The sequence below is a fragment of the Notechis scutatus genome, chromosome Z (genome assembly GCF_049901735.1).
Source record: "Notechis scutatus isolate UNSWTSFEM ecotype Mainland chromosome Z, rNotScu1.2, whole genome shotgun sequence".
Lineage (NCBI taxonomy): Eukaryota > Metazoa > Chordata > Lepidosauria > Squamata > Elapidae > Notechis > Notechis scutatus.
Window position 1 is genome coordinate 119356020 of NC_142025.1, and position 27817 is coordinate 119383836.

Consider the following 27817-nt stretch of genomic DNA (forward strand, 5'->3'; position numbering starts at 1 on the left):
CTTTCTTTCAGAGTTTCTTTCTTTCAGAGTTTCTTTCTTTCTTTCAGAGTTTCTTTCTTTCAGAGTTTCTTTCTTTCTTTCTTTCAGAATTTCTTTCCTCTTTCTTTCTTTCAGAGTTTCTTTCTTTCTTTCTTTCTTTCAGAGTTTCTTTCTTTCTTTCTTTCAGAGTTTCTTTCTGATCCTCCCTTCCTTGCCTTCTCCAACTCTCTCCATCTCCACTCCTAACAATTGCTAGGAATGGGTGGGAATTGTAGCCCAGGGGCACTTAAGCTTTCCTCTTTGGCTTTGCAGGTGGAGGAATTTGCGGTGGAAACCCAGATGGAGCTGGGGGACATCCTGTTGGTGCGTCTTCATAAGGAGCCCTACGGGTTCTTCCCTCCCACCAACTGGAACTGCAGCTTCATTGAAGTCGAGGCCCCCGGGGGGCAGACCCATCGTTTCCCTTGCTATCAATGGATCCTGGGGTACCCCACCTTTGAGCTCCGAGAAGGGACAGGTGAGATCTTCCCACCTTCTATGAAGCTTCTGGAAGGGAAGCCCTTGAACCTTATTTCTCAAGTTTGGCAAGTTAAAGATGGGTAGATTTCCATTCCCAGAATGGAACATGGGGTGGACTTTAACTTCAAGATTGCTGGACTTCAACTCCCAGAACTGAAGATGGGAGGGCTTCACCTTGAAGAGGGTGGACTTCAATTCCCAGAACTGGATGAATGGACTTTAGCTTGAAGATCGCTGGACTTCAACTCCTAGAACTGGAGATGAATGGACTTCACCTTGAAGAGGGTGGAGTTCAATTCCCAGAACTGGATGAATGGACTTTAGCTTGAAGATCGCTGGACTTCAACTCCCAGAACTGAAGATGAATGGACTTCACCTTGAAGAGGGTGGAGTTCAATTCCCAGAACTGGATGAATGGACTTTAGCTTGAAGATCGCTGGACTTCAACTCCTAGAACTGGAGATGAGTGGATTTCAGCTTGAAAATGGTGGACTTCAATTCCCACAACTGAAGATGAGTGGACATTGCCTTGAAGATGGGTGAACGTCAGTTTCCAGAATTGAAGATGGGTGGACTTCTCCTTGAAGATGAGTTGGACTACAGCATGAGGATGGGTAGACTTCAACACCCAGAATTCAAGATGGATGGACTTCACCTGGAAGATGCGCAGACTTCAATTGCCAGAACTGAAGATGAGTGGACTTCTTCTTGAAGATGGTGAACTTCAATTCCCAGAATTGAAATTGAGAGGACTTCACCTTGAAGATGGATAGTTTTTGGTTCCTAGCACTGAAGATGAATGGACTTCACCTTGAAGAGGGCGGACTTCAATTCCCAGAATTAGATAAATGGACTTTAGCTTGAAGATTGGTGGACTTCAGTTCCCACAGCTGTAGATGAGTGGACTTCAGCATGAGGATGGGTAGACTTCAACACCCAGAATTGAAGATGGGTGGACATTACCTTGAAGATGGGTATTCTTCAGCTCCTAGAACTGAGGATGGTGGATTTCAATTCCCAGAATTAGATGAATGGACTTCACCTTGAAGATTGGTGGACTTCACCTTGAAGATGGTGGATTTCAGTTCCCATAATTGAAGATGAGAGGACTTCACCTTGGAGATGGGTGGTCCTCAGCTCCTAGAACTGAAGATGGGTGAACTGCAATTCCCAAAACTAACTTTAGCTTGAGGATTGGTGGACTTCGATTCTCAGAACTGAAGATGGAAGTTCAGAAGAAGTTTAGCTTGAAGATGGTGGATTTCAGTTCCCATAATTGAAGATGAGAGGACTTCACCTTGAAGATGGGTAGTCTTCAGCTCCTAGAACTGAAGATGGGTGAACTTCAATTCCCATAATTGGATGAATGGGCTTTAGGTTGAAGTTTGGTGGACTTTAATTCCCAGATCTGAAGATGAGTGGACTTCAACTTGATGATGGATGAACTTCAATGTCCACAACTGAAACCTTGGAGATGGGTGGTCCTCAGCTCCTAGAACTGAAGATGTGTGAACTTCAATTCCCAAAACTAACTTTAGCTTGAAGATTGGTGGACTTCGATTCTCAGAACTGAAGATGGAAGTTCAGAAGAAGTTTAGCTTGAAGATGGGTGGACTTCCATTTTTTTTGCCAAGCTTGAGAAATATCACAATAGAGTGAGGTCCACAAAACCTTCAGTCAATATTCAACAAGGAACTGAATATGACTCAATAGGCCAGGGTTTCTCAATCTTGGCTGGTAAACTTCAACTCCCAGAGTCTTGGCATCTCCAAGTTTGGTAGACTTCAACTCCCAGAGTTCAGCTTGCTGACTGGAGAATTCTGGGAGTTGAAGTCCACACAGTTTCAAGTTGCCAAGTTTTAAAAAAACACAGCTTTATAATGAACAGTCCAGTAATAGTTCAGCCGCTTTACACTATTGTCACATTCTGTTTGACACACTTTCCTAGTAGGTTAAAAAAAGTTACAAAACCCAGGGATGATTTATTAGGAAGTGTGAAAACTGGAACTTCTGGAGTTTGTGCTGACCTAGAAAAATTTAAGTTTGCTTAAGTGTCCTTGTATTGCCTCCAGCTCCTGCAACTCGACAGGCAGGAATCTACAGATATAATTTCGTCTCTCCGTGGGACAAAATTTATTATTTGATTTATTCAGTTTATCCACCCACCCACTGGTTTCATTGTTGGAACTCCCCGACAGCTGTCAGATCCCAACCCAATTTCAAATAAAATGAATTTAACCTAAGAAATATGACATCCCATTGACTCAAAAGCTTTTTCTGAGAAAGCTAGAAAGTTTTTCTGATGGAATTCCTGCCTTCAGTGGCAGCTATTCAAATGGAGGGGGTGTGGTGGCCTAGAGGCGGAACTCTCGTCTCACAATCAGGAGGCTGTAAGTTCGATCCTAGGTAGAGGCAGATATTTCTCTCTCTGGGCACGATGAGAATATATCTGCCGAACAAAACTCCGCACTGACAACAGGAAGGGCATCCGGTCAGTAAAACACCCTGCTAGCTCCATTCAGTTGCCCAGACTCCACCCTACAAGGGGATTATGGGGTCGTTAAAAGAAGATGATGAAGAAGCTATACAAAAGCGTAAAACGATTGGGGAGGTTTTAAGAGGTGTGCAACTACCCCAAACCTGGGTTCCAGTTACAGGTAATCCTTGATTTATTACCACAATGGAGCCCCAAATTTACGTGGTTAAGTGAACCATTGGCTAAGTGAGCTTTGCTCCATTTTACGACCTTCCTTGCACCATTGTTAAGTGAATCACTGCAGTTGCTAAGTTAGTAACAAGGTTGTTAAGTGAATCTGTCTTCATTTAAGAGGTAAGAAGGTCGCAAAAGGGGATCAGATGACCCTGGGAGACTGAAGCTGTCATAAATATGAGTCAGTTGCCATGCATTTGATCCTGTGACACCCCTCCCTCCAGGAATATCGCAACGGCCGTAAGTGTGAAAAACGTCCCTGTCACATTTTCAGGGCCATTGTAAACTTCAAATGGTCCCTAAACAAATGAAACAGTCCCTAAATGAAGCACTGCCTATATTTTAGAGTCCCAAATTATTCCTTAATGCGAAAGAAACATTCGAAGTGGAAGAAGGAAGGACAACCAAGCAAACGAATTACAAATAATTTTAATTCTCCCCCCCACACCCTCTTTTCGCAGCTAAAATCGCTCGCCTGGATGCAAACGATCAATTGCTTTCAGAACATCGCAGATACGAACTGCTAGCAAAACAGGAAACCTACAGGTGAGTCAGCCAATCTGAAATGCTAAGGCCCAGGTGTAAATATGGACAAGGATGTGAATCTTCACACATAAATGTAAAACATTTCTTCCTGCATTCAGACACAAACAATTATTGCAGGCACCCTGGGAATATTTTTAAACTCCTGGTTTTTTTCCCCCCTCTGTAAAAATTATCCAAGAAATCCAATTTTTGCAGACGAGTCTCAAACACAGCTAGAAATTTGCCCAGTTTGCAAAAACTCCCTTGTTAGTTACTTCTGTCTCTTCCAATCCCCCCCAAAGGGGTTTCTGGCTAAGGATGATGGGGATTGGAGTCCAAGCTTTCTGCAGAAGCAGCCTGAAGCCCGACAGGTGTGTTTTCCCTGGGGGGTGGGGGGAGATTGCCTCCCTTATAAATAAACATGAAGGAGTAATTTTAAAAATGCAAGCGGTTTTTCTCAATCTCAGCGACTTGAAGAGCTGCGGACTTCAACTCCCAGAATTCCCTAGCCAGCATTCTCCCCCCCCCATGGTCACATGACTGCCTTTCAGCTAACCATCTTGCACTTAGGATTGTTTGCAACATCCCAGGTGACCATGATTTACGTTTTTTGCAGAAAATCACTGGGTGTCTCATAAACCAGATTCTCCAATTGTACGTTCACGGGCTGAGTGCAGGGGTAGGATTGAATTTTTTTAACAACTGGTTCTGTGGGCGTGGCTTAGTTGGTGGGCGTGGCTTGGTGGTCATGTTATTAGCTGGGTGTGGCCAACTCAATATCACTCACATCGAGGCACGGATCTCCTCGCCTGGCCTCTCATGACTGTGGGGATGCTGCAACAGTCGTAAGTGTGAAAAACGGTCATAAGTCACTTTTTTTCAGTGCCATTGTAACTTTGAATGGTCACTCCACACAAGCAAAATAACAGCAAAGGAGGGGGGAAAAACTCCAGAGAAGTTCCTGAGACAGGAAGTCTAGTCCTGCCAAGAATGCAATAAGGGTTAACGGAGAGGCAGTTTCTGTAAGCAACACCAGAATGTTTCCTTCCTGCCTTCCTTACAGGATTAGCCCAGTAATTTCTTCTAACAACCGGTTCTCCGAACTGCTTAGAATGTTAACAACCGGTTCTAGCGAATAGGTGCGAACTGGTAGAATCCCACCCCTGGCTGAGTGTCATCATTTACGTTCTCCAATTCAATATATTCCCGGGCAAAAACTCAGGTAGTTTAGTTACAATCTTTTAAAGATAAGAGTTGGAATGTACTTTCGCTTTCTCCCCCTTTTTATGGCAATTATTAAAACAGGCATAGGAATGTTTTATGAGTTGACATTAACCCACAATCCTTTCCGGTGCCCGCCCCCCTTTTTTTGGCTACAGATATAAAGATTATCAACCTGGATGGCCCAAATGTTTAGACGCCGATTCGGTGGACCATTTGCACCTGAGTGATCAATATTCCAGCATCAAATCCTGCTCTTTCCGAGTCCTCCTGAAAACTGCGTACGTACAATTGAAAACACATCAGGAGGAGAATCCAAGAGTTTCTTTGTTATTGCCAGAAAAATAATCCCATTCTATTCGCCGTTGAACCGGTTTTTTTCACAAGTTGCCATAAAATTGCTACAGAGGGGGCTGGATTAGATGACCTCCAACCCTGTAATTCTATGTTCTATTAGCCGGTTTGAAATTTGTATTACTTGATCAAAACATAAAATATAAAAATATGAAGAAAAAAAATGAAAATATAGGTATGATAGGGGAGGGAAAGGGGGAGAGGAGAAAATGTAGGGGAAAAGTGGGGGAAAGCATTGACTTCTGACTCTTTGGTGCAGTAGAATAAGGTAGAATAAAGTAGAATAATGAAACCTCAACTTTTCAATTCTATATAATAATATATGCTAGCCATTTCTATAACAACAAACTTGTCCAATCAGCAGAACCCAAAATCAAAGTTTCATTTTTCCCACCTCGAGCACAAAGTCCAGAAGTGCTTTCCAAGGAGAAACAAAATTAATTGTCTTCTTTTCTTTAATCAGAGCAATGAAAATAAAAGATTCCCCTATCTCGAGCACTAAGTCCAGGAGTGGTTTCCAAGGAGAAACAAAATTAATTGTCTTCTTTTCTTTGATCAAAGCAATGAGAATCAAAGTTTCTCCCATTGCGAGCACAAAGTCCAGAAGTGGTTTCAAGGAGAAACACATTTATTGTCTTCTTTTCTTGAATTGAAGCAATGAAAATCAAAGTTTCTTCCATTGCGAGCACAAAGTCCAGAAGTGGTTTCCAAGGAGAAACCAAATTAACTGTCTTCTTTTTTTTTTAATCAAGGCAGTCGATTTAGCTATCTCTGCTAATTACATCAACTTTTGCAGCCTTTCATCCATTATGTGAATCACTATGTCCTCCCAAGATTACTACAAAGTAATCTTGGTGCCATCGACATAAATAACTTCAAAGCTCCATCTTTTTTTCAAGTCCTTCATCCATTACTAGCTTGATACCCGTGCTTTGCTACAAAACTACGTGGTGCGGGCTTAGTTTTAGGGGAGGAAAATAAGGGGGGGGGAATTCTGCCTCTGCCTACCAGCATCCATTGGTATTCATCTGGCTAGCATCCTGTGAGAGAGTTGAGGGTTGTTTGGGAACTGAAACAGCATTTGCTGTGTGAGCAAGCAGGAGACAGCAAGGAGCCTGGGCGTGGCTTAGTTTAACTGTTCTGGACTAAATCCTTTCTTAATGAGCCCCTAGAAGCCAAGAAGAACATAGGTGTCAAATGTCAAGTTTGTAGACTGGACAGTGCTGGAGATTTTGTGATGATGCATGAGGGGTATTTCACTTTTATATATATAGATTACACCCATGATGGTGAACCTATGGCACACGTGCCACAGATGCGGGCATGCTAGCCCTAGGCAAACTTACCTCACTGCACATGCGCGCGACTCCCAGCTGATTTTGGGGCCTTTTTCGGCCTCCCAGAGGCTCTTAGGAAGCCTCTGCAGCTTTTGGAGGCTGAAAATCTTCCTATATTTCTGGAAATAGCAGAAGTCACGAAACGGGCCCATTTTTCAGTCTCCAAAGCTGCAGAGACTTCCCTCAAGCCTCTGGGAAGCCAAAAAAAGGCCCAAAAATCAGCTGGGAGGTGCACACGTGCAGAGTGCAGGTAAGGAGCCAATGGGGGGGATTGTGCACGCATGCGCAGGGGACATGGGGGGCTGCACGCATTGCCTTCTAGGTGCTGGCATGTGAGCAAGCGCGAGCGTGCACACAATTTTCGGCACAGAAGCCCAAAAATGTTATCCATCACTGGATTAGACCCTATTATTCTATGTTCTCGTTGGCTTCTCTTAACCTTATCTTCCCTTTTTCAATGCCAGGGAAATCGAGCTGAAGCTAAAAGGGTTGCTGAACCTCAAGGGATCCTGGAAAAAATTGGCTGACATCCGAAGGGCTTTTTGGTTTTATCGGACCCCAACCTCAGGTCAGTCTTAACAACCACCATGAGTCACTTAATATGGATGGCAAAAAAAGGTCATAAAACGGGACAAAATTCACTTAAGAAATGTCTCGCTTTGCCACAAAAAATTTGGGGCTCATTTGTGGTCGTACTATCGAGGACTACCTATGGAACAATGTTTCTCCACCGTGGCCATTTTAAGAGGGGTGGACTTCAATTCCCAGAATTCCCCAGTCATTTTTTGTACCCGTTATGTAGGGAAGTGAAACCCTCTCATCCATTCAACCATCTTCAATTCCCCAAATCCAAACCCAGAGAGGATTTATATACTCTAAAACCGTGATGGCGAACCTAGGGCACGTGTGCCACAGGTGGCACGCAGAGTGCTGGTACGCGAGCCACAGGCAAATTTACCTCACTGCGCATGCACACGCCTCACAGATGATTTTCGGCCTCCCAGAGGCTTGAGCAAAGCCTTTGCAGGCCGAAAAATAGGCCCGTTTTGTCACTTCCTGTATTTCTGCATTTTTCGGCCTGCGGAGGCTGCAGAGTTTTCCTCGAGCCTCTGGGAGACCGAAAAAGGCCTCAAATGGGCCAAAAATCACCTGGGAGGTGCAGTGCAAGTAAGAGGGTGGCATGGAAGGGCGGATTGCATGCGCATGCACAGGGGGCATGGGGGGGCATGCATTGCCTTCTGGGTGCTGGCATGCGAGCACTAGCATGCACAGTTTTTGGCACAGGAGCCCAAAAAGGTTAGCCACCACTGCTCTAAAATAACTTTTTTTTGCAAAATTTGACCCCTTTAAGATGTGCTGGTTTCAATTCCCCATGCTTGGCTGAGGGATTCTGGGAATTGAAGTCCACGCAGCTTAAAAGCATACTTGCTAGGGAATTCTGGGAGGTGAAATCCACCCATCTTAAAAAGCCCGTGGTTGGGAAACCCTGCGGTAGAGTGAGGACTACAGAACCTTCAACGTTGAACATCAACATTGGAACGGCCTGTAGATTTCCTTTCTCGTGTGGACTAAAAACTTAGAATCGTAACAGCCGGGCTGCTTCTTGGATAACCTGGCTTTCCAAGAAAGGAAGACTTTGAAAAATCTTATCATTTCCAGACAGGATTCAGAAGAGCAGGCTATCGACCGGCAGGGAGATAAATAGTGGTCTGCCATACCTATTCGTCTCGGCCCCCTGTTTTTTATCCCCAGAGCTAGGCCGGAGCTTTGCAGTGGTGGCTTTTCCATCCCAAGGACCAGCCAATAGATTTCCACTGCTCTCCTCTCCTCTGCCTTCTGCACGTCAGGCACTGGACCCAGCTGTTTCTCCTCTTCCTCGTCCGCCACCTCCAGACCTAGGAGCTGTTGATTCTCAAAGTGAGGGACGGCCTTCTTCTGACCAGCTTCCCAAAAGCACAAATCCAGCTCCTCGTCCTGACAAAACCCCTTTCAGTTAATTTAAAGGGAATTCCTCTCCAGCAAAGTCCTGGCAAACAGTCTTTCAAGAGATTGCACAACTACAGACCTTTATCAGGCTGGGAGAGTTGCCAGGCCGATATCATCCAAACGTCATGCTGTAGCAGACAATACCTAGCAAGAAGTCAGGAGCAAATCTTCACCCTAATTAACTAATTGTCTCCTGCAAACACCATCCCCCTTTCACTCCTCGTTAATCTCTCTGGGACAGGCCTTCATTGTACACATGTGGCTTTACTCCTGAGGAAACCCTTGTTCCTTAACTGTTCCCTTCTCCTGGCAGCTCTGCGCATACGCACACTGGGAACAGGCTCCCACTGTTCTTCTTCCCCACTAATCTCTGACTCCGAAGGCAGCTGATAACTGTCGGATGGCCCTGGCCCCATCTCTGCCTCCGATACAGAGCCTTCTCCAGACTCCAGGACTGGCCCATGTTCCTCCTCAACCTCCTCACTGTTCGAGTCTGCCGCCAGCTCTGCTGGCTGCTGGCAGGCCACAACAGGCCCAGGCCTCACCTCTGTCTCTCTCTCTCTCTCTGACAGCTCCATTCTTTCTTCCCCCTTGGAGCTCTCAGTTTGGCTTGATGCTGACCCTGACTCCCAACACAGACTTACACTGAAATTTAGTTTTTAAACAGGAGAGACAGAAAATGAGAGATATTGTTCTGGAGGGCAGTCCATCAGATCTGTCTTGTCCCAGAAAACTAGCCCTGCCTCTTTTCAAGGACATTTTCTGTCTCCCCAGAATATGTCAGCAAGCATTGGGACGAAGATGCGTTTTTTGGCTACCAGTATCTCAACGGGGCGAGCCCCGGGATCATTCAGCGATGCACAGAGATCCCAGCAAAATTCCCGGTGACCCAAGAGATGGTGGTCGAATCGTTGGGACTGGAGACCACCCTGGAGAAAGAGGTGGAGGTAAGATTAGGAACACATTAAGACACTCATATGGCAAGGCTGACTCTACATAGTACGACAGTAACGGCTGTTCCAGAGAAGCTTTGGCGGCCAAGAGCTGATGGGAAGCCAACATCTCCCTCAGCTTCTGGAGGCTTCATGGAGAGTCCACCTGAGATTCACTCTTTCCCCCATGAAACCCTGTGAGGTGGGCTGGGCTGAAGGAGAAGTCCCACCCAAAAGTCCTCCAGGGACCTTGCATGGCTGAGGATAACCTTCTTAAAGTTTACCAACTTTGGCCTTCATGTCACCACCCAGCAAGGAAACCAAGATGTTTTGGAGCTCCTGGGATAGAAAATCCAAAACAGAGTCTTTGGGTGACCCCCTTGGAGGTCCCCTTTCTATGGGAAACAGCCTCATTGAAAAGGACCAAGGCGTCACCCAGAGTTGGTGCCAGGCTGGTTTGGGAGACCCAGCTCAAACTGAGGCCTTTCCCTCTGTAGCAACCAATGGATGAATCCTGGGCGGTCCCGAAGTTCTCTGGATTTAATTTGGTCTCCACAGAGATGGTGGATTGGGGTCCTTTGTTGTAAACAGTCCAAAATGTTTGGATTTGAAGTGGGAAGGGGAGGGAGGGAAGGAAGGAAGCAGAGGTGGCGTTCAGCAGGTTCTGACCAGTTCTGGAGAACCAGTAGCGGAAATTTTGAGGAGTTCAGAGAACTGGCAAATCCCACCTCTGACTTTTACAGATTTTTACAGTATCCTTCCCCTGCCACGCCCACCAAGCCACGCCCACAGAACTGGAAGTAAAAAAATTTAAATCCCACCACTGGAAGGAAAGACAATGGAGGGAGGAAGAGGGAGGGAGGGAGGAAGAACCATAGAGGGAGGAAGAGGGAGGGAGGGAGGAAGAACCATAGAGGGAGGAAGAGGGAGGGAGGAAGAACCATAGAGGGAGGAAGAGGGAGGGAGGGAGGGGAGGAAGAACCATAGAGGGAGGAAGAGGGAGGGAGGGAGGGAGGAAGAACCATAGAGGGAGGAAGAGGGAGGGAGGAAGAACCATAGAGGGAGGAAGAGGGGAGGGAGGGAGGGAGGAAGAACCATAGAGGGAGGAAGAGGGAGGGAGGGAGGAAGAACCATAAAGGGAGGAAGAGGGAGGAAAGAAGTGGGAGGGAGGGAGGGAGGGAGGGAGGAAGAACCATAGAAGGAGGAAGAGGGAGGGAGGGAGGGAGGAAGAACCATAGAGGGAGGAAGAGGGAGGGAGGAAGAACCATAGAGGGAGGAAGAGGAGGGAGGGAGGGGGAGGAAGAACCATAGAGGTAGGAAGAGGGAGGGAGGGAGGAAGAACCATAAAGGGAGGAAGAGGGAGGAAAGAAGTGGGAGGGAGGGAGGGAGGGAGGAAGAACCATAGAGGGAGGAAGAGGGAGGGAGAGAGGAAGAACCATAGAGAGAGAGGAAGAGGGAGGGAGGGAGGGAGGGAGGAAGAACCATAGAGGGAGGAAGAGGGAGGGAGGGAGAAAGGGAGAATGAGGGACAGTGGGTGGGAGGGGGAAAGAATGAGTAAAGGAGGGAGGGAGGAAAGACAATGGAGGGAGGAAGCGAGGAAAGAAGAACCACGTGAGGAAGAGGGAGGGAGAAAGGGAGGAGGACAGACGGTGTGTGGGAGGGCTCTCCCTCCCTCTCTAGGACGAGGGAAGAAGAGACAGAGGGAGGAGCAGAAGAAGGAGGGAAGGAAGGGTGGTGGAGGAAGAGGGAGGAAGGAAGCAGTGGGGGGAGAAAGTGGGACGAAAGAAGGAAAGGAGAGGATGGGGAGGGAAGGAGGAAGGAAGGAGAATGGAGGGAGGAAGAGCAAGGAAGGAAATGGGAGGGGAGGAAGTGGGAGGAGGGGAGGCAGGAAGGGAGGAAGGAAGGAGAATGGAGGGAGGAAGAGCAAGGAAGGAAATGGGAGGGAAGGAAGTGGGAGGAGGGGAGGCAGGAAGGGAGGGAGGATGGGCAATGGAGGGAGGAAGAGGGAGTGGGGAGGAAGGAAGGAAGGAAGGAAGGAAGGAAGGGAGGGAGGAAGGAAGGAAGGAATGAAGGAAGGAAGGAAGGAGAATGGAGGGAGGAAGAGCAAGGAAGGAAATGGGAGGGGAGGAAGTGGGAGGAGGGGAGGCAGGAAGGGAGGCAGGAAGGAAGGAAGGAAGGAGAATGGAGGGAGGAAGAGCAAGGAAGGAAATGGGAGGGGAGGAAGTGGGAGGAGGGGAGGCAGGAAGGGAGGAAGGAAGGAAGGAAGGAAGGAAGGAGAATGGAGGGAGGAAGAGCAAGGAAGGAAATGGGAGGGGAGGATGTGGGAGGAGGGGAGGCAGGAAGGGAGGAAGGAAGGAGAATGGAGGGAGGAAGAGCAAGGAAGGAAATGGGAGGGGAGGATGTGGGAGGAGGGGAGGCAGGAAGGGAGGGAGGATGGGCAATGGAGGGAGGAAGAGGGAGTGGGGAGGAAGGAAGGAAGGAAGGAAGGAGAATGGAGGGAGGAAGAGCAAGGAAGGAAATGGGAGGGAAGGAAGTGGGAGGAGGGGAGGCAGGAAGGGAGGGAGGATGGGCAATGGAGGGAGGAAGAGGGAGTGGGGAGGAAGGAAGGAAGGAAGGAAGGAAGGAAGGAAGGAAGGAAGGAAGGAAGGAAGGGAGGGAGGGAGGGAGGAAGGAAGGAAGGAAGGAAGGAAGGAGAATGGAGGGAGGAAGAGCAAGGAAGGAAATGGGAGGGGAGGAAGTGGGAGGAGGGGAGGCAGGAAGGCAGGCAGGAAGGAAGGAAGGAAGGAAGGAAGGAGAATGGAGGGAGGAAGAGCAAGGAAGGAAATGGGAGGGGAGAAAGTGGGAGGAGGGGAGGAAGGAAGGGAGGAAGGAAGGAAGGAAGGAAGGAAGGAGAATGGAGGGAGGAAGAGCAAGGAAGGAAATGGGAGGGGAGGATGTGGGAGGAGGGGAGGCAGGAAGGGAGGGAGGATGAACAATGGAGGGAGGAAGAGGGAGTGGGGAGGAAGGAAGGAAGGAAGGAAAGATTAGAAGGAGAAAGGGAAGGGGAAAAGGAGGAGAGTGGTGGCACTTGGGGAGGAATCCACCCTTTCCATTTGGGAAACGTAGTGTGGCCTCTGCAGGTGCCCTCCTTCCCCGCCTCCCTCCCCCACTATCTCAACGCTCTGCTTATGGCTCCTAGGAAGGCCGAATCTTCCTCATCGACTGCCAGATCCTGGAGGGCATCCCGGCCACCACACTCAACGGGTCCCCCCAGTACGTCTCGGCTCCTCTCTGCCTCCTCCACCTCAACCCCTGGGGGGAGATGATGCCCGTTGCAATTCAGGTAAAGGTCTCCACTTTTCCACCTGAGGCTCCTGGGTTCCAGGGAAGAACGTCTATAATGTCGGCTTTTTTTGCCAGTTGCCGTGTTGTTGTTGTTTTTTTCTGGCAAAAAAACATCCTTGGGGAAGCTAGATTCACTTAACGGCCATAAGGTTCACTTCACGATCACCAAGAACTGTGGCTAGAATGTGGCATTTGGTCGGATGATTCTACCCACTGTCAGTAGTTTGATCCCGACTGGCTCAAGGTTGGTTCAGCCTTCCGTCCATCCTTCCGAGGTCGGTAAAATGAGGACCCAAATTGTTGGGAGCAAGAGGCTGACTCTGTGAACCGCTTAGAGAGGGCTTGAGAGAGAGAGAGAGAGAGAGAGAGAGAGAGATGGATAGATAGATAGATAGATAGATAGATAGATAGATAGATAGATAGATAGATAGATAGATAGATAGATAGATAGATAGAGAGAGATAGATATAGCTGGATAGCTAGATTAGATAGACAGACAGACAGATAGACAGACAGATTGGTAGATGATAGAGATGATAGTTAGATAGACAGAAAGACAGATAGATATAACTAAGTAGCTAGATAGCTAGAGATAGATTAGAGACAGACAGACAGACAGATATAGCTAGACAGCTAGATTAGATAGATAGACAGATGATAGAGATAGACAGACAGAAAGACAGATAGATATAACTAGATAGATAGATAGATAGATAGATAGATAGATAGATAGATAGATAGATAGATAGATAGATAGATAGAGAGAGAGAGACAGACAGATATAGCTGGATAGCTAGATTAGATAGCTAGACAGACAGACAGACAGACAGACAGACAGACAGACAGACAGACAGATAGATGATAGAGATGATAGATAGACAGACAGAAAGACAGATAGATATAACTAAATAGCTGGATAGCTAGATAGATTAGAGACAGACAGACAGACAGACAGATAGATATAGCTAGATAGCTAGATTAGATAGATAGACAGATGATAGATAGAGATAGACAGACAGACAGACAGACAGATAGGCAGACAAATAATTGAGAAGGGGGGGGTGCGTTTCTTTGAACAAACAGGAATCTCACGAGCTTCTTCTTCTTCCAGTTGACTCAGCAGCCTGGACCAAGGAGCCCCATTTTCCTCCCCACGGATTCGGAGTGGGAATGGGCGCTGGCCAAGTTTTGGGTTCGCAACAGCACACTCTACATCCATGAGCTCCTGGCCCACCTGCTTCATACTCACCTGCTGGTGGAGGTCTTCCTGCTGGCCACCCTCCGGCAGCTTCCCAAGTGCCACCCAGTCCACAAGGTGTGTCCGTGTGGGGAGGGGAGGTCAGAGAGACCTCCAGCCACAAGGTGGGGGTGGGGGTTTCAATCCCATTGAATGTTCAGAGACGACACGAAGATCTTGGCCACTGGAGGGTTCAAATGTCCACCGTGTCAATGAAGGCCAGAAGCACATTCCACGCTTATCTTGTGGAGATTATAGTCTAGGCTACCGGATCATCTGCCCACCCAAAGATCCTTCTTCTGGGTTCCTACGATTGTCCTAATTAAATCGTGAGCCTCCAGCCGAGCTTCAAAGGAATCCAAAAGATTTATTAGGAGCAATATGTCTGGCACTAACTGGTAGGAAGCCAACTCTGAGACACGCAATTTACTATCACCTGTGACCCTGTTTCCACCCACCCACCCCCTGGGTGCGTCATAAATCAGATTCTCCAATCAAAACACTGTTCACGGGCTGAGTGTCATCAATCACACTTTGCAATGAAGGATTTTCAAGGGAAGAAGATCCGGTAGCCTAGGCTACAATCTCCACAAGGTAAATGTGGAATGTGATTCTGGCCTTCATCTGCCGCACTGTTCCCTCAGGCCTTTCCCTCTACCCACCTGGATGTGTCATAAATCAGATTCTCCAATAAAACACATTCGCTGGCTGGGTGTCATCAATCACACTCTCCAATTAAGGATTTTCGCAGACGGAAGATCCGGTAGCCTAGACCAGTGATCCCCAACCTTTTTTATGCGCTGCCCGGCACCGGCATCAGCTGGCGCCATGCCCGGTACCAGCATCAGGTGGTGCCGCCATTTTGATGAAAAGTGCCCGGTGAGCTTTCTACCCAGAAAAGCTCACCGGAAGCACTTTCGTCAAAAAGATGGCGGCGCCCAGCAACCAGCGGCCCGGTAGGAGTTGTTCCGCGACGGACCGGTCCACGGACTGGTGGTTGGGGACCCCTGGCCTAGACTACAATCTCCACAAGATAAGCATAGAATGTGATTCTGGCCTTCATCTGCTCCCTCAGGCCTCCCCACCCACGCCTCTCCTTCTTACGGCAACTCGGAAACAGGCATAGGAATGATTTACGAGTTGACACACCTGACTTTGTGAGTCACGGTTGTGACTTGTCACCTGCTGCAAACATCTCAAGAGATTCATCCACAAGTCTCTAGAAGTTGAGAAGTTCTCAGGAGGGGTGCAGGATAGAGGTCCTCCACTCTTATCTTCTCCCAACTGGCCTCAGGATGTCGTAGAGAGCGAGAAGGAGAATATCTCCCAGGGACTCCATAACTCGCTTCACCTCTTCTCTGACCTGCCTTGTTGTTTCCTTGTCCACAGCTCTTAATCCCACACTTTCGCTACACACTGCACATCAACATCCTTGGCCGGACGCACCTCCTGGCCCCCAACGGGATGCTGGACAAGGTAAATGGATGGGTTCTCCTCACCCTTGATCATCCTTGGAGGAGATAGTCCACCAAGTGGACCTGCATCAGGCCTGGAAAAGGAAAGGCAGGGGTTCAAGGGATGTTATGTGGTGGAGGGGAGAAGAGCATTTTTGGGGGGCTAGACTGCATAGACAGGCATAGGAGGAAGGAGTGTCTGGTGAGTGTGCGTGGGTCCAAAAATGGAAGATAGAAGGCACTACTAGATGGGCTGAGGCCTACTCCTTTTTTACATGTGTCAGATATCCTCTTATGAGGGTGTACGGCAAACGTGATCTATCTTTCTTTTTCTTTCTTCCTTCCTTCCTTCCTTTTCTTTTTATCTATTTTCTTTTTCTTTTTCTCCATTAATGTCCCCTTCATCTTCCTTCCTCTGCTTTTCTTTCTTTCTTTCTTTCTTCCTTCGTTTCTTCTTTTTCTTCCTTCCTTCTTTCCTTCCCTACTTCCTTTTCTTTTTTATCTTTTTCTTTCTCTTTTGTTCTTTCTTTCCTCTTTCTTCCTTCCTTTTTTTTCTTCCTTCCTTTTTTCTTTCTTTCCTCCTTTCCTTTCCTTCTTTCTTTTCTTTCTTTCTTTTTGTTTTTATCTTCTTTCTTTCTATCTATCTTTCTTTCTTTCTCTCTCTCTCCCCTTCCCCTCCCCCTCTCTCTTCTTTCTTTCTTCCTTCCTTCCTTCCTTCCTTTCTTTCTTCCTTCCTTTCTTCTTTTTTCTTCCTTCCTTCTTTCCTTCCCTACTTCCTTTTCTTTTTTATCTTTTCTTCTCTTTTTGTTCTTTCTTTCCTCTTTCTTCCTTCCTTTTTTCTTCCTTCCTTTTTTTCTTTCTTTCCTCCTTTCCTTTCCTTCTTTCTTTTCTTTCTTTCTTTTTGTTTTTATCTTCTTTCTTTCTATCTATCTTTCTTTCTCTCTCTCTCTCTCTCTCCCTTTCCTCCCCCTCTCTCTTCTTTCTTTCTTCCTTCCTTCCTTCCTTCCTTCCTTCCTTCCTTCCTTCCTTCCTTCCTTCCTTCCTTCCTTTCTTTCTTCCTTCCTTTCTTCTTTTTTCTTCCTTCCTTCTTTCCTTCCCTACTTCCTTTTCTTTTTTATCTTTATCTTTCTCTTTTTGTTCTTTCTTTCCTCTTTCTTCCTTCCTTTTTTTCTTCCTTCCTTTTTTCTTTCTTTCCTCCTTTCCTTTCCTTCTTTCTTTTTCTTTCTTTCTTTTTGTTTTTATCTTCTTTCTTTCTATCTATCTTTCTTTCTTCTCTCTCTCTCTCTCCCTTTCCCTCCCCCTCTCTCTTCTTTCTTTCTTTCTTTCTTTCTTTCTTTCTTTCTTTCTTTCTTTCTTTCTTTCTTTCTTTCCTTCCTTCCTTCCTTCCTTCCTTCCTTCCTTCCTTCCTTTCTTTCTTCCTTCCTTCCTTTCTTTCTTTCTTTCTTTCTAGATGATAGGCACAGGTTTCCAGGGTCTGTCGCAACTGGTGGCCAGGGGTCTTTCTAAGCTGACCTACTCCATGCTTTGCCTCCCTGACGACCTGCGGGACAGAGGAGTAGATTCGTTGCCCAACTATTACTACAAGGAGGACGGATTGAAGCTCTGGAGTGCTATAGAGAGGTGCGATCCCCATAGAAGGCAATGGGAGAGAATGACAATATGGCAGAACTGCAGGCTTGAGGAGGCGGCACTTTTCATTCAGGATCTAGTGTTTTTCAACCACAGCAGTTTTAAAATGGCTGGACTTCAACTCCCAGAATTCCCCAACCAGCGTGGGAATTCTGGGACTTGAAGTCCACACATCTTAAACCTGCTGAAGTTAGTGGGGGGGAAAAACACTCTTATAGTATGTCATAGTATCTTGCCTGCAAGTTAATCTCTAGATTGGAGATCTCGGCTTGCATGAAATAAGATTATTTATTTGACACACTTGTGGTTTCCTAGCTAATATGTGGCGAAAGCAGAGGTGGTATTCAGCCGGTTCTGACCGGTTCTTCAGAACCGGTAGTGGAAATTTTGAGTAGTTCGGAGAACCAGCAAATCCCACCTCTGACTGGCCCCGCCCCCATCTATTCTCCGCCTCCCGAGTCCCAGCTGATTGGCTGGATCTTCTTTGGTTGCCCTGCACAGGAGAACGGAGCTGGAAAGCAGGTTAGTGGGGTGGGGAGGGAATGGGATTTTGCAGTAATCTTCCCCTGACACACCCACCAAGCACGCCCACCAAGCCACGCCCACCAAGCCACATCATGCTCACCAAGCCATGGCCACAGAACCGGTAGTAAAAAAAAAAATGAATCCCACCACTGGGCAAAACTGATGGTTATCATTCCTTAGATCAGAATAGGCAGGGAATGCTGAATGCAGCCACAACGGGCAACCCAGTCTTACATTTTTGTCTGTTTTATTAAACCATGGTATGTGCCAGCTCTGATTTACAGAAGCCTTGCTTGGGCAAGGGGGTAGACTAGATCAGGGATCCCCAACCTTTCGACGCGCGTGCCCGGTTCCGACATCAGCTGGGCGCCGCGCCCGGTATCAGCGTCAACTGGGTGCCGCCATCTTTTATGACGAAAAGGCGCTTCCGGTGACGTCATCGAAGCGCTGTTTCATCATAAAAAGATGGCGGCATCTTTCTGGTGAGCTTTTTCGGGCAGAAATGGCTTTCTACCCGGAAAAGCTCACGAGAGCTGGCGCCGCCATCTTTATGACGAAACAGCGCCCGGTGAGCTTTCTACCCAGAAAAGCTCACCAGAAGCGCTTTTTACCAAAAAGATGGCGGCGCCCAGCAACCAGCGGCCCGGTAAGGGTTGTTCCATGTTCGGTACCGGTCCGCGGACCGGCGGTTGGGGACCCCTGGACTAGATGACCTACAAGATCCCTTTCAACTCCGTTAATCTGTTACAATTTGTTACACCCAGGGTCGTTGATTGAGATGGGTAGCTCTAAAAAAAATGTTTAATAAATGAATAAATAATATTGACGGGCCCGAGAGAAAGCACGAGGAATTTAAACAGTGATCGGCATAAATAGAACTGGGGTTTAATACCTAGCAGTGGGTTGAATTTTTCCCTAATGGCTTCTTAGCTTTTCTACCATCCTGTTCTAACCAAAGCTTCCTGAGACTGTAATTAAGCACACATGTAGATAAAATAACTCTTGTTTTATTTCAATGTTAGGAATTAAGTTCATTCCCAGCCCGTAATGAGTCCCAAACAGTCCCTCGAGATAAGCACCCACCTTTCTCTCCTTTGAATTGCTGCCAACAACTAAAGTGCCAAATTAACTGTAAAAAAACCCAACAGAAATACAAAGTCCACACAGAGTTTCAAGGATTAATCTGAACAGAGTCAACAATCTTGCTTCCTGCAAAGGTTTCATCATCTTTGCCTGTCCTTTATCCCTTATGGGAGGGGCAATCACCTCCCAGCCTTACTCCCAAGTCGCCCCTTTTGTCTCAGTTGCTCTTGCCTTCTAGCAGTTCTGCGCACACACGCCCTGGGAACAGGCTCCCCTTGTTCCTCTGCCTCGCTGCTGCCGGGCTCCAGAGGCTGTGGAGTTAGCACACAACTCCCAGATGATCCTGGCCCCATCTCTACATTGGACACAGGATCTTTGTCCGAGTCCTCCCAGGCTCCTGGACTGGTCCCCGTTCTTCCCCACTGTCCAATTCCACTGCCGGCTGCACCAGCTGCCAGCGAACCACAACATATCCATTCGTTTATCAGACGTTCCTGCTGCTGTACTGCTGTTTAGGCAAATGTGAGTTTTTCTCTTGTATCCCAGGATTGACGGCCCTTCTGTTCCCCCTGCCCACCACCATGTTTTACATCTTTGCAGTTTTGTGTCTGGAATGATCGGCCTTTACTATCTGAGCGACGGAGCTGTGGAGAAAGATATGGAGCTACAGGCCTGGGTGGCTGAAATCTTTGAGAAATGTTTCCATCAGCGGCAATCCTCCGGTATAAAATTCTTTTTTCTCTCAAACCCACCACGATCGAGGTGTGAAATCAACAATGGGCCAGGGGCAGTTTAAACTGTGGGGTGTCCGATCTTGTCTGCTTGAAGACTTGTGGACTTCGACTCTCAAAATTCCCCAGCCTGCAAAGGTTCAGCAGGATTCAGCACATGGATGGGACACGCACAAATGTGGCTAGACTATTGCATTTTTTAAATAGGATAACTTTCTTAGTAGATAGTGGGAATGCAGACGATGTAATATATCTTGACTTTTTTTCACAGAGTGAAAAAAAAAGAGCTGCCTGGGGGATTGTGGGAGTTGAAGTCCACAAATCTTAAAGTTGTTAAAGTTGGACACCCCTGTTTGTGGAGATAATATTGCCCCCCACCCCACCTTAAAACTCTTTAGAAAGGGTACTCCGGGGTGATAGAGAACCCATCAAGTGGTTGGTTTGATTGTTTGTCACCTGGGAGGTGGGAATCTATTTCAATTTTATTGTAGTTTTATTTTTGTAAGCTGCAAATGAGTTGGGAGGTCCTATCAATTTTCTTAATAAACAGGTAATCCCATCCCACCAATATATATATATATATATTAAATTCTTCCAGGTTTCCCCGCACATCTTGGAACTGTGGCTGAGTTAACAAAGTATCTGACCATGATAATCTTCACCTGTTCAGCCCGCCATGCCAGTGTCAACAATAGCCAGGTTTGGAGGTCCTCTTTTCTTCTCCCTTAACTCTATGGGAGGATGGGGTGGGTTGAACCGTCCATCTGCCCCCTTTTCTCCAACCCAAGCTTTTCTCCCCATGCTAACTAGATATTATGAAAGGTAAGCCAAAATATATGGATGATATGAGATGGGTGGAAATCTCACTGTATGCATGAAAAAGGGGTTTAATAAACATGTCTCCATCTTGAAGATGAAGCTCCTTAGATGACTCCATGCTTGGAGATAAAGCTAGTTAGATGTCTCCATGTTTTGAAATGAAGCTCCTTAGATGACTCCATGCTTGGAGATAAAGCTAGTTAGATGTCTCCATGTTTTTAAATGAAGCTCCTTAGATGACTCCATGCTTGGAGATAAAGCTAGTTAGATGTCTCCATATTTTGAAATGAAGCTCCTTAGATGACTCCATGCTTGGAGATAAAGCTAGTTAGATGTCTCCATGTTTTGAAATGAAGCTTCTTAGATGACTCCATGCTTGGAGATAAAGCTAGTTAGATGTCTCCATGTTTTGAAATGAAGCTCCTTAGATGACTCCATGCTTGGGATTGGAGCTTTTGGATGATTCCATGCTTGGAGATGGAGCTACAAGTTTCACCTGTAGAAAGGCATCCCAGATAGCCAATGGAGGTCTCCTTTCTAGATATCTCCTCCAGAAAAAAACTCTAGAACGCTATCTTTTTCCAAGCAGGAGTTAAGGAATGGCTCCTAGTTCTGAAGATATTCTAACCTCCAACTTCCCCTCTTCTCCAGTTTGATTTCGGAGCCTGGATGCCCAACTACCCTTCCACCATGAGAAGGCCTCCTCCAGAATCCAAGGGCGGCATGACTTTTGCCGACATCCTGGAAACCTTGCCAGATGTCAGCACGAGCTGCCAGATGTTGCTCATCTTGTGGCTTCTCAGCCGAGAGCGAGGAGATAAGGTGAGGTGATATTTTCAGCATCGCAAGCCAAATTAAGGGGACCATGAGAGGAAAGGATTAAGGAGTGGCGCGGTGGCTTGGAGGCGGAGCTCTCGCCTCACAATCAGGAGGCTATAAGTTCGATCCTAGGCAGATATTTTTCTCTCTGGGTACAATGTTGTTTTGTTTTGCCGAACAAAACTCCGCATTGGCGACAGGAAGGGCATCCGGCCACTAAACACTCAGCTCCATTCAGTAGCCCAGACTCCATCTCGCAAGGGATGATGGAGTCATTAAATGATGATGATGGTGAGAGGGAAAGATTAAGGAATCTTTAATCACAATCTATAATTTAGCCATGGGGTTTTTAAATAATCCCACCCCCCGAAATTTGACAAATCAAGGTTGTGCTATATGTTTTTGTGATGCTGGTTGGTTTGATTTAAAGTGACATCTCGGTCCAGCCACTCTAATTTATAAACCGTGGTTTGCAAGCCCAAAAAATCCTAGTTTAGTTAATAAACCACAGTCAAACAAGCCATGTCTTAAGAGTGAAGTCTGAATTCAGTCCTGGCTTCTCAGTCTAAGTTACCTTGTGGATTGTTGTGAAGATAGACCTGGTTCTCGACTTACGACGATCTTATACAATCTTTTGAAATTACCACAGAACACCCCCCCAAAGGGACTTATGACCCCGTTCTGAAGTTCTGACGGTCCCCCCCCAAGGTCACATAATCACATTTTTGGAGCTAAGCAATAATCCCACATTGCCGTTTGCAATGCTCAAATCTCATGATCAAAATTAATAATGTTTTTGCCCCCCAAAAATACTCCAGCATTTGCTTCCAATTTTTGGCAAAAACACCCCCTAGCAAACAATGGGTTCACTTAACGACTGCATATTCATTTAGCAACCATGGTGATTCACTTAATGACCGCTGCAAAAAATAGCTCGTAAAATTGGATTGGTCATGTGGTGATCCTCGCTTTATGACTTGTCACAACGTAACAAGCCTAATAGGCTGGTTTCATTACAGTCGTAAGTTGAGGACCACCTGTAAAAGGGAGACAGAGGAAATTTGCAGCTCGCTTAGATTCTTCAGAGGAATGAAGAACTAACAGTAAAGTTAATTTTGGCCCATTTTACGACCTTCCATGCCACAGTTGTTAAGTGAATCACTGCTTCCGCATTGACTTTGCTCATCGGAAGGTCACAAAAGGGGAATCGCATGACCCTACTGCAACCGTCATAAGTAGGAGTCAATTGCCAAGCATCCAAATTTTGATCACGTGACCAGGGGGATGCTGCAATGGTCGTACGTGTGAAAAACAATCCCAAGTCGCTTTTCCAGTGCCATTCTTATTCCAAACGGTCACTAAATGAATTATTGTAAGTCAAGGACTGCCTGTATAAATCACATTCAGGTATTTACATAAAAACAGATAACAGATAATCAGAGCTGGAAGGGACCTTGTAGGTCATCTAGTCCAACCAGGGGTGGGATTCTACCAGTTCGCACCTATTCGCTAGAACCGGTTGTTAACATTCTAAGCAGTTCGGAGAACCGGTTGTTAGAAGAAATTACTGGCCTAATCCTGTAATCCTAATTGGATCAATATGAATGATATGATGAAGAATTAATTTTTTATATATAATAGAGAAATGCTTATATTGAACAAGAAAAACATAGATGAAGATAGAGATAAAGATGAGGAGTTAGGCATTTTTTGTTTATGTATGTTTAGGCAGTATAATGAGGATTATTTAAATTTGACAAATGTGATAGAGATTACTAATATTGTTATGATGAATGGATTAATATGAATGATAACCAACTCCGTTAACACACAATATGGATGTATATTTTAAAGAATATGGATGTCTATTTTAAATTATATATATATATATATATATATATATATATATATATATATATATATATATATATATATATATATATATATATATATATATATATATATATTCTGAGGTTCTCATGGTATTTGTATGTGGATCTTTGGTTATTCGGGTTTTCTCCCGCGTAAGATTGGAAGTATCTAGGCAACGTTTCGATGAAGTCTCATTCATCATCTTCAGGCTTCTGTCTTCAACTCTGTGCTTCTCAGAGTGATGTGAGCTTGCAGCTGCTTCTTCCTTTTAACTGCTAGTGGGGGTGTGACTTGATCTCCTCAGATGGGACCTCACTATGGCTTTCTTTCATCTCCTTCCAGAGATCTCTGGGTTACTACCCTGACGAACATTTCACTGAGGAAGGCCCAAAGAAGGTCATCGCCACTTTCCAAAAACATCTGGGCAAGATCTCTCAGGAAATCGAGGAGAGAAATCGACGACTTCCGCTGCCGTACAATTATCTCAACCCTCCTGAAGTAGAGAACAGCATCTCCATCTAAGGACCGGTCCCTCGTCCTGTTGTACAATGAGGTTCCTAAGCCCAACGAGTCCTGGAGGACCTTCTATGGAAAGACACCTGGTCAAGAGTTAGGACACTTCATATAGATTGAGTTGACCGCGGCCAACCACCTCCAGAAATCTGGTTGTGGAACAGAGAAAACAGTGTTGAGGGTGTGAAAATGAGTGAGCTTTGACTGGGTGGTTGTGCCAACACATCTGGACATTTGTGACCCCCCCCCCACTTTCTCTCTTTGTGGACACTTCAGAGAGAAAGATTCAGTCCTAGCTCGGCCACCATCTGTTCTGTCCCAGGCTTTCCCCAAAAAGCAGTAAGCAAACTCTGAGTCCCGGCAAAACCTCTTTTATTAAATGAATGTGAATTTATTGCATTCACATTCAGCCTGAACAGCCTGGCAAACAGTCTTGCAAAGGTATAATCATTAGCTCAGACCTTATCTATCTTGGAAAGCTGCCCGGTAAATAGTTCCACACTCAGTGCTGGCAGGGAAGGGCTGGGTTATACAGATGAATCTTCACAAGGCTGGAACGAATGAACGAACAAGTTATTTCCTGCAAAAGCCCCCTCCCCTTTTGCTCCTCTTTTAATCCTGATGGGAGGGGCTATTCACCATCCACCAGTGCCCTTACTTCCACATCAACCCTGAGTTCTTAATTGTGGCTTCCTTTTGGCAGCTCTGCTTATGCGCAGGCTGGGAACCAGTTCCAGAAGCTCCCACGCCTCACTGCTGTCCGAGCCTGAAGGCAGCTGATAACTGCCAGCCTGCCCTGGCCCCATCTCTGCCTCCAATGCAGAGCCCTCGTCCGAGCCTTCCTCAGCCTCCAGGAGTGGCCCGGGTTCCTCCCCAAACTCCTCACTACTGTCTGACTCTGCTGCCAGCTCCATCAGTCACTGGCGGGCCACAACACCGTCTAGGTCCTCACTAGAAGCTCTACTCCACATTTCCCCCACTGTTCCTTATTTTAGGACTGACAGTGGGTCACACTGTTGCAAGAAAAATCGAGGTCCGGTTTCAAACCGGGAGACAGAATGATGGAAATAAAATGGAGGCAGGCTGCAGGGAAGGATGTCTCTGTTTATTTGGTAGCCAGAAACTAGTGACAGCAGCAGGTTTCTGGGGCAGCTGACTAAATGGGGTTGAGAGTAGGTGAGCTTTTATATACATTCTTTGGGGCTTTGTGATTGAGATGCCTGTTCCTGTGCACGAATATGTCTTTTAATATTTTAATGCCTGCTGCCAGATTCCTATAGGGCTGTGATGGCGAACCTATGGCACGCGTGCCGGAAGTGACACACAGAGCCATTTCTGCCGGCATGCGAGAGGTCGTCCAGAAGAGCCCCACTGTGCATGCATGCACCCACCACCACCAGCCAGCTGATTGTTGGGTATCTGTCATGCATGCGTGAGGAGAGATGCGCACATGGGAGATGCACACACATGCGCAAGGGGCAGGCTGCATGGGGAGGTGTTGCACACTCATGTGCAGAGGTGCACAGTGTGGGGGGTTGTGTGCGCATGCAAGTTTGCACACACACACACGCACCTTTGGCACACTGTGCTCCGTTTTCACTGGCAGAGGCACCGTGGGACGGTCCAGGCCAGCCCTGTGGGCCAGTTCTAAGCAACCTGCTCTCCACATCCGTCCCGCAGGCCTTCAGCTTGACACCCTCGCTCTAAGGCCAAAGGGATTCAAAGAACGGATTATTTGGGGATTTATTGATTGATCGATCGATCACATTTATATAACCCTATTTCATGTAATGACTCTGAAGGATTTTACTGGGCTGAATTCGCCCGTTTTGCAATATTGCAGAGACAATAGGCCAGTCTATTGTCTCCAGCCCAATCTTATTTTCTTACTAGCTCGATCCCCGTGCTTCTCTGTGGTTGGGCTTAGTTTTTGGGCAGGAAAATAAGGAGGAAAAAATTCTGCCTCTGCCTACCAGCATCCATCGGCATTCATCTGGCTAGCATCCTGTCAGTGCGGGAGAGAGAGGAGGGCTGTTTGGAAACTGGAAGAGTATTTGCTGTGTGAGCAAGAAAGAGACAGCAAGGAGCCTGGGCGTGGCTTAGCTCAACTGTTCTGTACAAAAGCTGCTGGGTGCTGTGAAACTAAAATTGAAACTGAAACTTCTCTGCTTGTGTTTTGCATTTGGAAGACATTTCTTTTCAGGTGGGGAAGGGGAATAGAACTCTCTAAGCATCAGAGTGTAATAATAATAATAATAATAATAATAATAATAATAATAATAATAATAATAATAATAATAATAATAATAATAATAATAATAATAATAATAATAATATGTGCTGCATCAGCGTAGTGATGTCGACAGGCTATATTTGCCCAGAAAAGCAGGCGGCAGAGGACTTTTGCAAGTGAAGCAGACAGTCGAAGAAGAGAAGTGCGCTCTGGCAGATTATGTGAAAGACAGTGTTGAACCAGCTTTGATGGAGGTCAACAAGAGGAAGCTGCTCAAAGTGCAGCAAACCAAGAATCAGTATAGAAAAACAGTGATGCAAACTCGGGCTGACAGCTGGTGTAGCAAAGCACTGCATGGACACTTCCTTGAAAAGATGCAAGGAAAAGTAGATAAGGAAAAGACCTGGTTATGGCTGACCAAGGGAACACTGAAGAAAGAGACAGAAGGCCTGATTCTTGCAGCCCAAGAACAAGCCATCAGAACGAATGTAATCAAAGCCAGAATAGAAAAACCTGCTGATGACCACAAGTGCAGACTCTGCAAAGAAGCGGATGAAACCATTGATCACATACTGAGCTGTTGCAAGACAATAGCTCAGACTGACTACAAACAACGTCACAACACAGTCGCTCAGATGGTCCACTGGAACTTGTGTCACAACTACCATCTGCCTGTAGCAAAGAACTGGTGGGATCATAAGCCTGAAAAAGTGAAAATGAGCATGCAAAACTACTGTAGTAGCAAAACTACTACTACTCCTAATACAGACTGACAAAGTTTTGGAACACAACACCCCGGATATCACAATTGTGGAGAAGAAAAAAGTGTGGATCATCGACATTGCCATTCCTGGTGATAGCAGAATTGACGAGAAACAACTTGCAAAAGTCACCAGATATCAGGACTTGAGAATCGAACTGCAGAGACTCTGGCATAAACCAGTGCAGGTGGTTCCAGTGGTACTGGGCACACTGGGTGCTGCTGTGCCTAAAGACCTAGGCAAGGTCTTGAAAACAATTGACGCTGACAAGATCACCATTGGTCAGCTGCCGAAGGCCACCTTACTGGGATCTGCTCGCATAATCTGCCAATACATCACGCAGTCCTAAACGCTTGGGAAGTGTTCGACTAGTGATTTGTGATACGAAACCCAGCATGGTTATCTTGTCTGCTGTGTATACTGTGTACAACAACAACAACAACAACAACAGCAACAACAATGACAATAATAATAATAATAATAATAATAATAATAATAATAATAATAATAATAATAATAATAATAATAGTAATATACAAAATACTAATGCTCTGATGGTCATTTCGAAAAATCCTTTCTTAGTGATTACCTAGAAGCCAAAAGGAACATAAATGCTAAATTTCAAATTTGTAGGCTTTATGGTTCTGGAGATTTTGTGATGATGCATGAGTGGTATTTCGCTTTTATAGAGAGAGATTTTATTCAAAACAAAGAGAGATACCCATGATTAAAACTCACAGTCCACATATTTCCATACTTCTATGCCTGGCTGCAATCCTGAACTCACCTATCTGGAATTGTTCTCATTGGTAAATCTACTTCTCAACTCATGCCAGGAACTCAAGCCATTAACTTAATTAGATAAAGCTTCAATGATAGGAAAGTATTGGTATTTTATTGGCAGAAGGTGTAGGTTTAGTTAGGCATAGACATAACTGACTTTTAATTTGTTAAGGAAATCTAGGACTGTCTGTATTTATAATTAAGCAACAAGCCACTTCAGAGGTGTGAACATGTTGGAAATGTAATCAGACACTGCGCACATGTGTGTAGCAAAGAATTATTGGATAAAAATACATACACCGTTAGAAAAAAAATGTTAAAGCTGTGGGTGGGGCCAGCCGGTTGGTTCAACTACTAGTCCCACGAACCAGGTGTAAATCTGGAATAATGTCAGGTTTCCAGACGATGAAATCCATTTAAAAATAAAAGAGCCAAGTTTCATCTTTCAAAACGATTTCTTTTATTTAGGAA

General features: G+C 46.0%; 1 protein-coding gene across 1 annotated transcript in view; it reads left to right on the plus strand.

The window, feature by feature from the left end:
- The window catches only part of LOC113426539 (polyunsaturated fatty acid lipoxygenase ALOX15B-like), a 30654-nt gene extending 6008 nt beyond the window's left edge, over positions 1-24646 (plus strand). The window contains exons 4-16 of the mRNA XM_087947397.1: positions 292-496; positions 3670-3754; positions 5113-5235; positions 7110-7213; positions 9406-9578; positions 12742-12885; positions 13999-14202; positions 15514-15600; positions 17029-17198; positions 19416-19537; positions 20145-20245; positions 21017-21187; positions 23399-24646. Of these exons, the coding sequence (XP_087803523.1) occupies positions 292-496; positions 3670-3754; positions 5113-5235; positions 7110-7213; positions 9406-9578; positions 12742-12885; positions 13999-14202; positions 15514-15600; positions 17029-17198; positions 19416-19537; positions 20145-20245; positions 21017-21187; positions 23399-23578 (1869 nt within the window). The 3' untranslated portion in view covers positions 23579-24646. The remainder of the gene's footprint in view (positions 1-291; positions 497-3669; positions 3755-5112; positions 5236-7109; positions 7214-9405; positions 9579-12741; positions 12886-13998; positions 14203-15513; positions 15601-17028; positions 17199-19415; positions 19538-20144; positions 20246-21016; positions 21188-23398) is intronic.
- Positions 24647-27817: the final 3171 nt, after the last annotated feature.